The sequence below is a fragment of the Schistocerca cancellata genome, chromosome 2, assembly GCF_023864275.1.
Source record: "Schistocerca cancellata isolate TAMUIC-IGC-003103 chromosome 2, iqSchCanc2.1, whole genome shotgun sequence".
NCBI lineage: Eukaryota > Metazoa > Arthropoda > Insecta > Orthoptera > Acrididae > Schistocerca > Schistocerca cancellata.
Genome location: NC_064627.1, coordinates 331,011,254 through 331,024,867, shown reverse-complemented (window position 1 = coordinate 331,024,867; position 13,614 = coordinate 331,011,254). Strand labels below are relative to the sequence as shown.

Here is a 13,614-nt window from a genome sequence, read left to right as displayed (position 1 = left end):
GGTAATCGTAACTATCAGTTCAGCTGTCAACACAAATTTCAAAAAAATCACAGAAACTAAGTAGATTTGAATTATTAAAAAAGAGAATACACAGTATTAATGCTCTACAATAATATTTATTTGAACCAGCTTTTGACCTATTAGGTCATCATCGAATAACTTAATTAAGTTATCTGATGATGGCCTAAGAAGCTGAAAGTCGGTTCAAATAAATATTACTGTAGAACATTAATACTGTGTATTCAAATTTTTAATGTGTCTATGTTCCTCCAAGAACAGATGGAATATTTCATAAATATCTGAATTAATTTAATTTTGATAAATGACAGGAAAAAACTGGGGTCACTGGGGAAATTGCTTATAGGAGTAGTAGTTCCTTTAGCCAAGCTGCTACATAAAATTCATAAATGAACAGGAAGCTTTTGAAAAGAAATTTAAACTCTAAAACTGCCTGCATTAACTGAAAATCTGAAATATTTTTCAAATGTTGATGGGTTCTCTCAGGTGCCCAGCTGGATATGATCGTCCGATGCCCATGATAGTTCGGTGAATAACCATTCTGCCATCATCAGGTGGTGCTAATGCAATTGTCTGTCCGCTCTCTGCTGTTAGTATTTATCCCTCGTGGATCAGGTGCAATTCTGTGTACCGACTGCGCACGGTGTATCCAGTGGTGGGGAAAGCGGAGGATACGGTATGTGGTGATGGGGGGCTGTAGTATCTCTTTGATGGACATGGTAGAAAGATCTCGTATCTGCTTGCACCGTGGCTCACTGGTAGAGCTTAGTACTGATTTCCAGGCCTTACTGAATTGGTAACCAGTGTCCCTGTTGATGAGGTTGTCTGTTACGCAAATTTCCATGGCCTCTTTGAAGATGCAGTCCTAGTAATTGTTTGTGGAGGCCAATACTTTTTTATCATCATAATTCGCTATGTGTCCAATGTTTATGCAATGTTCTGCTATGGCAGATTGGTTTGGTTGGCCAAGGCAGTGTATCATTGGTGTTCTTTGCATTGATCTTCCACTCTATGAACTGTTTGACCGATATAGGATTTACCACAGCCACATGGAATATCGTATATGCCCGCTTTCTTGAGGCCGACATCATGTTTCACCATTCCTAGTAAGGCTTGCGTCTTAGCTGGTGGTCACAAGACTGTGTTGATCTTATGTTGCCTCAACAGTCTCCCTGTTTTGGGCTACACACTGTCAGGGCTTTTTTCTCTTCTTCCGTACGTTCTTCATCTTGGTCCCTACTTGGCTTCTGTTGCCGGAAGGGCCTTTGGATTTGCTGGTTGCCAAATCCATTTTTGCGGAACACCATCTCCAGTTGTTTGAGTTTTGTCGACAGGTTCTGTTTGTCCGAGATTGTATGTGCTCTATGTACCAAGGTGTTAAGCACTCTGTTAATCAGAGCTGGATGGTGGCAGCTGGAAGAACATACATACAGGCCAGTGTGTGTGGCCTTGAGGTACACACTGATACCTAGCGAGTCATCTGACCTGCACTACATGAGGACACCAAGAAACGGTAGTTGTCCATCTATTCTCAGTTTCCCTAGTGAACTGTATGTTATTATAGATGGAACTTAGATGATGTAGAAATATTTGTAGTTGATCCTTTCCATGTGGCCAGATTACAAATGCATCGTCCACACATAGGAAGAAACATACAGGCTTCAGTATGGCGGTTTCCAGGGCTACTTCTTCAAAACTCTTCATGAATAGAGTTGGCTACCCCCTGAGAGAGAGAGCACTCCCCATGGCCATTCTGCCACTGAAGACAAAGTAGGTCGATGTTAGCACATACCTGAAAAGTTGTATCAGTACTGCCCTGAATTTCTCACTGGTTAAGTTGATAGAATCTACCAGGGGAACTTCCGTAAATAGTTACGTGACATCAAAGCTGACCATGGTGTCAGATTCTTGTAAAGTCAGCTCCTTTAGGCAGCCAATGAAGTTGGTCGTATTCTGGATTTGCCCAGGAAGGGTCGTAGCAGACCTGCCAGATGCTGCGCCAGGGGGGTAGGTCGGTGGCCCTGTGTTCCTTACAAACAGTCACACCCCACCTTTGTGCATCTTTGGAAGGCCATATATCGTCAGTGCTACCGCTGAGCATTGACAAAGTCTCTTGATGTCCTCACCTTGAAGCATGCCACTTTTCAGCAAGTCAGAGGTGCTTTGTTGTATCTTATTAGTCGTATCTGTTTTAATTTTCTGATATTCCAGATCGTCTAGTAATTGCAGCATCTTCTGTTCATAGTCATGTCTGTCAAGAATGATATTAACATTCCTCTTGGCAGCTAGGAGAACAACTATAACTGTATTTTCTCTGGGTTATGTAGTACTGTCCTTTTCACTCTGGAGATATTGCTCATGACCATTCTTGCTCTTGAAAGAATCCGGCACATTTCCCTCCTGAGTTCTTCAGCCTTGTCGTCTGGTAGCCCTCAGATGGCCTGTTCTACTGAAGATATTATTTCTATGAAGGGAGAGTTGGAGGTGTTGGCGCAAAATTGATCCTGTTTTAAAGTACGGCTATAGTTGTGTTGTCAAAAGGTTTCCCTGTGAGAGTGATCATGGTGCGTCATTTGGTCTCTGTTTCTTCTTGTGGTTTGTCAGGTAGCCATGCAAACTTAGGTGTTCTGCTTCTTCAGGGATTTTGAACACATCCAGTCTGCTTGGGCTCAAGTGACACCACCCACCCATTCCCAGGTGTATTCTTGGAGCACAAACGATAATTTTAGGTGAAGGTGCAGCAGCTCCTTGATGTTCTTGTCAAGCTGTTGTCTGGTGTAGCAGATCCTTTCCCTGACCAGAGCCACGCTGGCTCTCTGCTCGACACGATTCACTGCAGGTTTGCGTATGTGATGTACAACTTTTGTGAAAGTAGGTATGGTGTGTTTGTCCCTGCACCTTAACAAGAAGGCAAGAAAACTTAGCAAACTTCCTTTCTAGTTTCGAAGCTTATCCAGCATCTCCAACAGATGGTACATGTCTTCCCCTTAGAGGTTGGTGATCTGAGGCTTTTCTAGCTACTGTAATTATTGAGAGACAGATGAACAGAAGATGCTGCAATTACTAGAAGATCCAGCATATTGCAAAATTAAAACAGACCTGACTAAGAAGATACAACAAAGCACATCCAACGTGCTGAAAAATAGTGTGCTGGAGAATAAGAACATTAAGAGGTTTCGCCAACACTCGAAGGTAGTACTATGACATATGGCCTTCCAAAAACGCACAAAGATGGGATACAACCTACAGTCAGCAGCAGAGGGCACCAATGTACCCCCTGGCACAGCATCTGGCAGGCCAGTTACGACCCTTCCTAGACAAATGTGGGCTCCACATCAGGAATTCGACCGACTTCATTGTCCGCCTACAGGAGCTAACTTTACAAGAATTTGACGTCAGGTGTCAGCTTTGATGTCGTGTCCTGGAAGATTCTATTAACTTAATCAGTGAGAAATTGATAGTAGTACTGACAACTTTTCAGGCATGTTTTAACATTGACCTACTTTGTCTTCAACAGCCAATACTATGGGCAGACTGACAGAGTGGCCATGGGGAGCTATCTCTCTCTGGATGTAGCCACTCTATTCATGGAGAGTTTTGCAGAAGTAGCCCTTGAAATCAATGAACTGAAGCCTGTTAGTTTCTTCCAATATGTGGACGACACATCTGTAATTTGGCCTCATGGAAAGGATCAGCTGCAATCTAAATTCCATCCATAATAAAATACAGTTCACTATGGAAAACAAGAAAGATGGGCAACTATCCTTCCTTGATGCCCTGATGCGGCGCAGGTCAGATGGCTCGCTAGGAACTGTGTGCACCACAATGCCACACACACTGACCTGCACCTATATGCTTCCAGCAGTCACCATCCAGCTCAGCCAAACGGAGTGGTACACAGAGCACATATGATCTCAGACGAACAGAACCTATAAATGGAACTCGAACACCTGAAGACTGTGTTCCTCAATTATGGATATGGCAACCAGAAAATCCATAGGGCCTTCTGACAACAGAAGCCCAGTACGGTCCACGATGAAGAACAAACGGAAGAAGAGAAAAAAAGGCCTGGCATTTCTACCTTTTGCAGGCAACGTGTTGTCCAAAATAGGGAGGCTATTGAGGCAAGATAAGATCAATATATCTTCTGACCATCGGCTAAGATGCGAGCCTTACCAGGAACAGTTAAATACAATGTTGGCCTCAAGAAAGCGGGCGTATACAAAATTCTACGCGGCTGTGGGAAATCCTATATTGGCCAAACAGTTCATGCAGTGGAAGATTGATGCAAGGCAGCCAAGCCCTTCTGCAATAGCAGAACATTGCTTGAACACTGGACACACAGTAAATTATGACGAGACAAAAGTACTGGCCTCCACAAATAACTACTGGGACTGCATCTTCAAAGAGCCAATAGAAATTTGCGTGACAGACAACCTCATCAACAGGGACACTGGTTACCAAACCAGTAAGGCCTGGAAACCAATAGCAATCTCTATCAAGGAACACTGGGCAAGCAGACATGATCATTCTGCCATGGACCTCCCCCCCCCCCTTTCACCAACCGCAGCCTCAGCTTCCCCCACCACCAGATATTCCGCACGCTGTCGGCACACACAATCACACCTGGACCTGCAAGGGATAAATACTATCAGCAGATAGCGAACAGACCACTGCATGCACACCATCTGATGATGGCAGAACCGTTATTCTGCTGTAATACCATGGGCATTCGAAAATCTTATCCTGCTGGACATCCGAGAAACCTTCAAATAAAATAGTTGCCAGGAAAGCCTCAGATCACATTCTTTTCAACTGCTTGAATGATATTTTTGTTACTTTTGAAGATTCATGAAAGTAAGGGAATGATGAAAACATGATATGATTCAGAAGTTTTTTAGAAATCTATGCTGAAGAAAAGAGAGCTAGATGAAACATCAGGAAGTGAGATTTTCTCTGTCAAGGCCCACAACCAAAATACATTTTGTATTCTCTAACAGTAAAGTAAATGACCCGTTAACAAAGGAGCCATGTGATATATAGTGGGGAATTCTACAATTGTTTCATTAACCAAGTGAATAGCTTTTTCTCCACAAAATGATATGCACTGACATTGATTACTGGACTTTGTTTCTGGCAAATGTGGATGTATGTTACAATAAGTTTTTTCAATACAGTTAGTCTCCCTGATGCGTAACTTTTCTCCCACTTTTCCAAATTGCATGCCATGCTGCTAAGAGCACATCTCCAGAATTTCTCTTTGTAGTCTCATTATTAGCCCCCTTCTTTATATTATCTTTTTCATCACTGTACTTCCAGGGTTCACTGTCTATGGACTTGTTACTTCACACCTCCTGAAATCTCTCTTTTTTTAATAATTTGCATTCATTTGCTAGTAATACAGTCAGCTTTTACAAAATACTTACTTTTCTGAATGTCATATACAACGTCATATACTGCATTCTGTTCCAGCCAAGTACATTTTCAGGTAATGTGCAAGTGATGGGACCTCCTTGCACACCTTCAATTCCTTTGCTTTGTGTAACTTTAACACTCTTCTTACATTTTACAGGTACAACATTATTTTTCACCTGTAACTCATTACTCTGTAGCTTTTATTTTCTTGATTAATATTCCTCTAATTTTACACCTCAATGGAAGAGTTACGAGAAATAAAGTTCTGTACTGGTTAATATTCAAGATGCTAAACATACTAACCTTTGTTTTCTTCAGAACTAACACCACCTCCATTATTAGCTGCTGAAGATATACTAGTGTTACTTAATGTGGATGAATTTCCAGCATTTGTTATCCCTTTTTTAAGAACCTTCTGTTTATGTTTATTGCCTGAAAAATGAAAATTTGTACAACTTGGGCAACAAAAGTAATATCTCAACTGAAAGACAGTAGAATAGAAGCATGCAAAATGTGACATGCACTTATGGTCAATATGGACAACATAATTACTCAAGTACTTCCTACAATATTCTACTGTTCACTTTAACTTGCCCATGTACTAGTAAGTGCACAATGTCCCATTTGTAAACAAACCAAACAGAACTCCTATTGTAGCTACATCAAACATTAGCAATGTAAAGGCCTGTAATCATGCAATGCACCAAGTTGCATTTTACAGTTTGCACAAACAGATCTTGAGGGTCCAAATCTATAGTGTGTTGTAGGGAACGTGCTGATCAATCACAGCTGTAGCTGCCAGTACTTCCATAGTATAAACTGAGCTCTCACAGCAGTGCTGGCCTGATAAGTGCAATGGGAAATCGCAGGAGCTATATTAGTCGACGGTCACAGTGCACCAATGTCGATGGTGCACAGTCTGCCCATCAGATGGATGGCTCTGAGTTAACGAGGGTTTACCTTCTGGCTTTTCTCTACCACTGCAGAATCCCATCAACCGTGTAGAAACAACTAAGGCAAGAGATAAGTACCCACAGTTTGTTTTAATTTTGTCATAATGCTTCAGCTGACTCACCAGCTCAAGCCAGTCAAAATGAAGATAGAAATTTCAAAGTTTTGACCTGAAAATTGCAGTGAAGACACTGTAATTTTACAAGCTTAACTGATTTTAAATCAATTAAGTTTCTTAAGTACATAAAAATGATGAGTAATAATGATATGGCAACAGAGATAAATATAGTGATGTGCAGACATATAGAATATAGTCCTGACAATTATGTCTGTTCACTAAATTTCTACTGCCAGATATCAACTTACTAGTATTCCAAGGTAATGAAATAGGTACCACATTTAAAAATCATATGGGGTCAGGTTGACAAAGAGGAAATTTGAGAAAATAATGAAATATACCATCACAGAGCTGAACACTGCTGAACTTTTCAGCTTTTTAAAATTCTGTCATTGTTTTCCAGAGCTGGGAAAACTTACGCAATCTGAAATTCAAGCAACCCGCAAGTAAGTTCCATGCATTATACTCCTTGCTATTCAATTACACTTTATGGAAAATAATAAATTACATGGTATTATATGAAAAGGTTAAAGAACTTTCTTATCTTGTTTAATTTACCACTTTTTATAGATCACAGCATTCATTAATGATATGTGAACATCAAGAAATACAAGTTGTGATGGTACTAAGCAACTTAAAATATGCCCAGTTCTCAGTGGCACACAACACAATGTAGCAGTAGATGCAGTTGTCAACATACATTCACAAGTTCTGAAGTTAAAATATGAAATTTACATAGGTCATGTGCTATCTAAATTATAAATACCAGCCAAATGTGTCTGCAGCTGCTGTGAGGAATTCACAACGACATCACAGACTTCACACCTCAAAATCCTGGTCTTTTCATCACGAGTGAATGTCTGCCCACTGCTTTGCAACTGCTTCAGAATTTCTTGTGATTTTACCTAATTAACACAGAAACAGTCTATTACTGGTTTTATGCAATGAGTCTCAATGATACTATATCAACTACAGAACCATCTTCATGTACTTCTTAAAAATAAAAGCCTTCATACTCTAATGCCTAACCTACTCAATTGTCCTGCAAAGATACCCTAAAATCACCCATTCAAAATGCTACAAAGTATGCAAAACGTATATTACATAAGCGGTATTAATAATCTGAAATGGTCATCACAAATGGGGAGAGACAGTAACTTAATCTCAAATTCTACACTGAGTCTTAAAAAGGAGGTTGAGAAGTTAAAATTTCATTTTGGCTGCTTCCAGTCCTACCTCTCTCACACATGTACCCTCTAAATATGAATAACCAGTATTCAATAACGGCTCTTCTTTCTTCAGTCTTCTCCTTTTCACAACATTTATTTCTCACTCCCCCCCCCAGAATTTCCTTGAGGAAACCAGCAGCTCCAAGGTCTCAAATGCTGTGTCTCTGTTACTGTGGATCCAACTATAATTATGCCCACCAAGTGCAAGAACATTACTTATCTTCAATCTAGAGGGGGCTCTGTGACTGGGGGGGAGGGGGAGGGGGGGGGGGGAGTGATGGTGAAGGCATGAGGGTGAGAACAGAAAGGGGGAAAGGCAGGCCTGAAGTTTCTACTGAGTTCCACAGCTCCATTTCCTGTCTACATCTCATACCTAAAAGTAAAAGGTGTCAGGAGTAAAAAGCACAAATAGAGCCTTGCTGCATGTTACAATGATGAAGAAAGACTTATCCTTGAATTTCTGAGGATATAACAGTTCCCCATTTACATCTTTTCTGGATAGAATTATTAATGGCAAAGATGAAATCAAACAAAGGAAAATTCAGGATTGAAAAATGACAATATTATGAAAACGGTAGACTGTTGCTCACCATATAGAGGAGATGCTGAGTTGGACACAGGCATAGCAAGACTGCTAAACATTTGAGCTTTCAGCCAAAAGGTCTTCTAAGATACAAAACACACACACAATCACATAAGCACAACCCACATAGATATGACCACTGATTCTGGCCACTGTGGCCAGACTGAATTGTAACAGCATCTGATGGGACCAGGAGTTTAGTATGGGTGGTGGGGGTCAGAAGGAGGCTGGGCCGTGGAGGGAGAGGGATAGCAGAGTAGGGGTGAGAGAGGGTGTAGTGCTGTTTGTGGGAGCATGTAGGAACATGGTGGGCACAGTTTAGGGCTGCTAGATGCAGTAGGAAGAGTATTTTTGGATTTCAGGGGGGGGGGGTGAAAAAGGAGTGAAGTGGAGGAGGGGGAAAACACTAGTGGGTGCATTGATGGAATTGAAGGCTGTGAAATGCTGGAGTGGGAGCAGGGAAGGAGATAGGTGTGTGAAGGACAGAGACTGGCATAGGTAGTTGTGAGGGGGGAGGGAGACTGCCTGATGTCACGGCAAATAGGATATATTGCAGGGAGGCTTCCCACTTGCACAATTTAGAAACTGGTAACTGGTGTTGGTGGGAACGATTCACATGGCACAGGCTGTGAAGCAATCATTGAAGTGAAGCATGTTGGGTAGGGCAGCATTTTCAGCAACTGGGTAGACCAGCTGTCTGTCTGCCACAGTTTGTCAGGAGCCATTCAGGCAGACAGACAGCTTTCCGGCTGTCATGACCACGTAGAAAATGGCACAGTGGCTACAGTTTAATTTGTAGATCACATGATTGCTTTCGCAGGTAGCCCTGGCTTTGATGGGTTTGTGATGCCTATGACAGGACTGGAATAGGTGACAGAGGGAGGATGAATGATATAGGGCTATTGCATCTAGGTCTATTGCAGCTACATGAGATATGAGGGTTGGGAGCAGGGATGGAGTCGAGATGGACAAAGCCACTGATAGGTTTGGTAGATGGCAGAATACAGTTTGATATGGGTGGGGGTACTGATATAGCTGTCCTTGAGGTGGAGGTCAACATTGCAGAATGTGGTTTGTTAGCTTGAGGAAGAGCAGGTGAAGTGAATGGGGGCGAAAGCTCTGAGATTCTGGAGGAACGTGAACAGTGCATCCTCACCCTTTTCATCCAGATCACGAATATGTCATCAATGAATCTGAAACAGGTGAGGGTTTTGGGATCCTGGGTGGTTAGGAAGGAGTCCTCTAGGTGGCCCACGAATAGGTTAGCATAGGATGGTGCCATGTGAGTGTCCATTGCTGTACCACAGATTTGCTTGTAGATGATGCCTATAAAAGAGAAGTAACTGTGGGTGAGGATACAGTTGGTTGCAGTTGTGGCTTTCATCTTCTTTGATGTTGACCTCTACCTCAACTACTGTTATATCAATACCTCCTTCCGCATCATATCTACTAACAACCATCAAAATATCTCCACATCCATAGCTGCCACACATTCCATACCAAGATGTCCTTACCATACAGCATAACCACCTGTAGCCATCGAATATATAGTGAGAAGCAGCCCCTCTCAAAATATACAAAGGATCTCATTGAGACCTTCCCAGAGCAAAATTATTCTCTCAAATTTGTATAGAAACAGATCTTCCATCCCTTATCTCTCCAGTCACCTATCACCTCTCACATTCCCACCACCTGGTCACAAAGGAGCACTTCCCTTGTGACTCAGTACAACCCAGGATGATACCAACTGGATCACATTCTCCATCAGGGTTTCAAATACCTCTGTTATGCTCTGAAATGAAGAATATGAACTATCCTTTCCACCCCTCCCATAGTGCTAGTCCACCACCAACCGAACCTAAGCAATATCCTTGTACATCCCTACTCCACCCTTGTCCTCAACCCTCACTGCTCACATCCTTGATCTAAAGGCAAGACTTGTACCATATATCCTCCCATTGCCACCTGTTTCAGTCTGGTCGCAGACATCATCCATCCAATCAAAAGGCAGAGCTACCTGTGAAATCAATCATGTGATCTACAAACTAAACTGAAACCAATGTGCTGCTTTCTACATGAGCATGACAACCAACCAACCAACAAGCTGTCTGTCCACAGGAATGGCCACTGACAAACATGCCCAGGAGGCAGCTGGACCACCCAGATGCATAACACACTGCCCAAAAGAACCTGCTTCACTTCAATGACTGCTTCACAGATGGCACCATCTTGATCCTTCCTACCAACACTAGCTTTCTGAATTGCCCAGGAGGGAGCTCTCCCTGCAGTACATCCTGTGTTCTCCCTGGCATAAACCTTTGCTAATCTCTGTCCTTCCCCCACATATCCTTTTCCCTACACCCATTCCAGTACTACACAGCCTTCTATTCCACCAATGCTCCTACTAGTCTTTCCTTTCCTCTACCTCTGTCCTTTCCCGGGCAGCCCTCCCCCCCCCCCCCCACCTCAAACCTGCAGCTAGCAGTCCTACTCTGTCTCCATGACATCCCTTCATGCTGCCACAAGCAACGCTACACTCTCCTCCTCTCCCTGCCCAAGCCTCCTCCTTACCCCCACCACCAACAGATTCCTTCTCCCATCAGGCACAGTTGTTTCCATTCCGGCCTCAGTGATCATCTGTGTGAGAGTTGTGATTGCATGAGTTTCCTACTTGACAAGAAGACCTTTTGGCCAAAAGCCCAACTGTATACAAGTCCTTTTGTTATGTGGTGAGTAGCCATATATCCTTTTCATAATGCTGTCATTAATGGCCAAGATGACTGGATGAAATAAGAATAGATATCTTAACACCCACTTAAGGAAAAAAAAAAGTGAAAAACTAGGAAAAGAGGTAGAGGAGGAGGGGATCAACATCATAATAAAACTTACTAGGTAAAATACTGTCTGTTGTAATATTTAATACTGTAATCCGAGATCATCACTCAGTATAGACTCAACCATTATAAGCAACAAAAGGTTCTGCACAATAATCTTCCACACGCAAGGCACTTTTTCATCAATGTAAGGAAAAAACCTAAACTGAATTATCAGTAAAATCAAACAAAACAACTTACCAATCAGAAAAGAGGCAGCAGACAAAACATGGTGAAAATATTTTGACTTTCGATCTTTAACAGAGAATTCTGTGCTGCCTTTCTAATGGTAAGAAGATATGCTTCTATCTTTACATTGTTGTAACTTTCTATTTTGCTTTAAAAGTTTACAAGGTACTGGAATTGAAAACTGGTATTTTGGTCTCAGTTGCCAGAGATGGTGGTCAAGTGTGCTTGCTTGTGTGAATGAATGTGTATGTATCGCTTTCTTTCTCTGACAAAGGCTGTGGCTGAAAGCTAATGTGTAAGAGTCTTTTAATTGTGCCTCTCTGCAAAGTCACATGCCATTTTTACGTTAAGTAGCAACCTGTCTTTTCCTTACACTGTTGATATTCCAACCTGGAGCTTCCATTATTTCATTATTTGAACTGAAAATTCATAGGCAATGGAAAAATGGAAGAGAGGTATGGGTGGTGGTGGTGGTGGTGGTGGTGGTGGTGGTGGGGGGGGGGGGGGGGGGGGGGGGGAGGAAAAGAAAGAAAACAAAGAATGAACATTTGTTTTTATGTCCCTCACAACTTTTTTTCTAGTATTTATTCTGGCACCTTCAGGTGCAAAACTCAACACTATCAATTTGACTGTGGAATGTAAATGTGCACATTTGTAACAAGCAGGCATATATGCTCAGTTCAGCACTAGAAAGTAGTAGTTTTTAACAGCAGTCATATAGCTTGGCTGTTCCACTTGCATAACACAATGCAGACTTTTATGACCAGTGTTTGCATTCTTAGTGATTTTTGTTTTATGGGCATTGGGCTGTGGTCCAAGGCATCCATTTGTAACTTTTATTCCCAAAGATACCCTATGCTCAACTCTCAGCCATTGGCAACAATTATTGTCCACCAACATTTAGCTTACCAAAGAAGGTAAGGAGACAAACTCAAATTAAATATGAATGTAAAAATCAACAATGTTTAAACTACCTGCTAAGAATATATTGTAAAATGTTCCCAAAACACATCAATGTCTACTAATGTCCATGTATTAAGGTATCCCTAAGGTCAGCAAATGAATATTGAGTCACTGGCAACACTTTACGCACTATTCTATGGCATGACAATATGGAAGTAGTATGGTTTTGAATGAGTATTGTGTGTGTTTAACACATGGTATATAGTTTTAAGAAAGGCAGAATGGCATAGCACATAGTTTTTGATGACATGATGTATGGCTGATCCACTATAAAATTAGAGTACAAGCCCAATCAGCAATAGTCGAATGTCACCCATATCTTTATTGTATGGCTATGCAGAAGATTTCACAATAGAGAAACACATTCAACATCTATGTGGACAATGTAAATCATGAGCTATGGCTTGGTGCTTGGATTATTGTCTTATTTTAAATGGCCAAAGGATGTCCAACCAACACAGAAACTGCCCTGGTTAAAGACCAGATTGTAGTCTCTTTGTCTTACATCTTTCACCAGAATGTGTAACGTCAACTTCAAAATGCTGGTTTCCCATACACCAGGGTGCATTCCTATCACAAAGACATCACACGGCTCATATTGTGTGCTTTCTACCTACTGTTAGTGAACACAGAAGCAGTGTAATTCTTTTCTATTCACAGATGAGTTATAGTTAGTCCCGAAGAGTGAATCTCACAATCTGACACGTAACTTAGCCCTGCGTCACTGATCCAATGATCATTTTCAAGGGCATAAAAATCAAAATTTTCTGAAATACTGCCAGGACATGTTGTTGACGTACATGACACGGGTTGGATGGATGAGGCTGGTATGAAACTATGGATTAACAGACTGTGGGAGAGAAGTAAAGATGCTTTATTGAAGAAGAGTTCTCTTCTTGTACTAGATCAGTTTAGTAGTCATCTGAAAAATTCTGTGAAAGTGAAACTGAGACAGGGAAATTTGACCTACTTGTTATTCCAGGAGAACTTACTTCACAATTGCAACTCCCTGATGTCTTAATAAAGAAACCTTTTAAAGTGTGTACAAGAGAGGAATAGAACAAATGGGTGATGGATGAAACCCAACAATTTCACAACAAAGGGAGCTTTAAAACAACCTGCAATCAAACAAGTGTGTCAGTGGATAAAACAGTCATGGTCAAGAATGAGAGAAGGCATTATTGCTAAATCTTTCATGAAGTGCAGCATAAGTAACGCTCTTGATGGCAGTGAATATCATTTTATATATGAACAGGAAATCGATGACAATAAAGA

The 13,614-nt window shown here is 41.5% G+C and overlaps 1 protein-coding gene across 5 annotated transcripts in view; it reads right to left on the bottom strand.

Annotated features, from left to right (window-relative positions):
* Window positions 1-13,614, bottom strand: part of LOC126161707 (zinc finger protein 346-like) — a 136,107-nt gene that overhangs the window by 22,058 nt on the left and 100,435 nt on the right. For all 5 annotated transcript variants that reach the window (XM_049917735.1, XM_049917734.1, XM_049917736.1 and 2 more), the window contains 2 exons: window positions 7,269-7,407; window positions 5,737-5,865 (listed from right to left, as the gene is read on the bottom strand). In XM_049917735.1, the coding sequence (XP_049773692.1) occupies window positions 5,737-5,865; window positions 7,269-7,407 (268 nt within the window). The remainder of the gene's footprint in view (window positions 1-5,736; window positions 5,866-7,268; window positions 7,408-13,614) is intronic.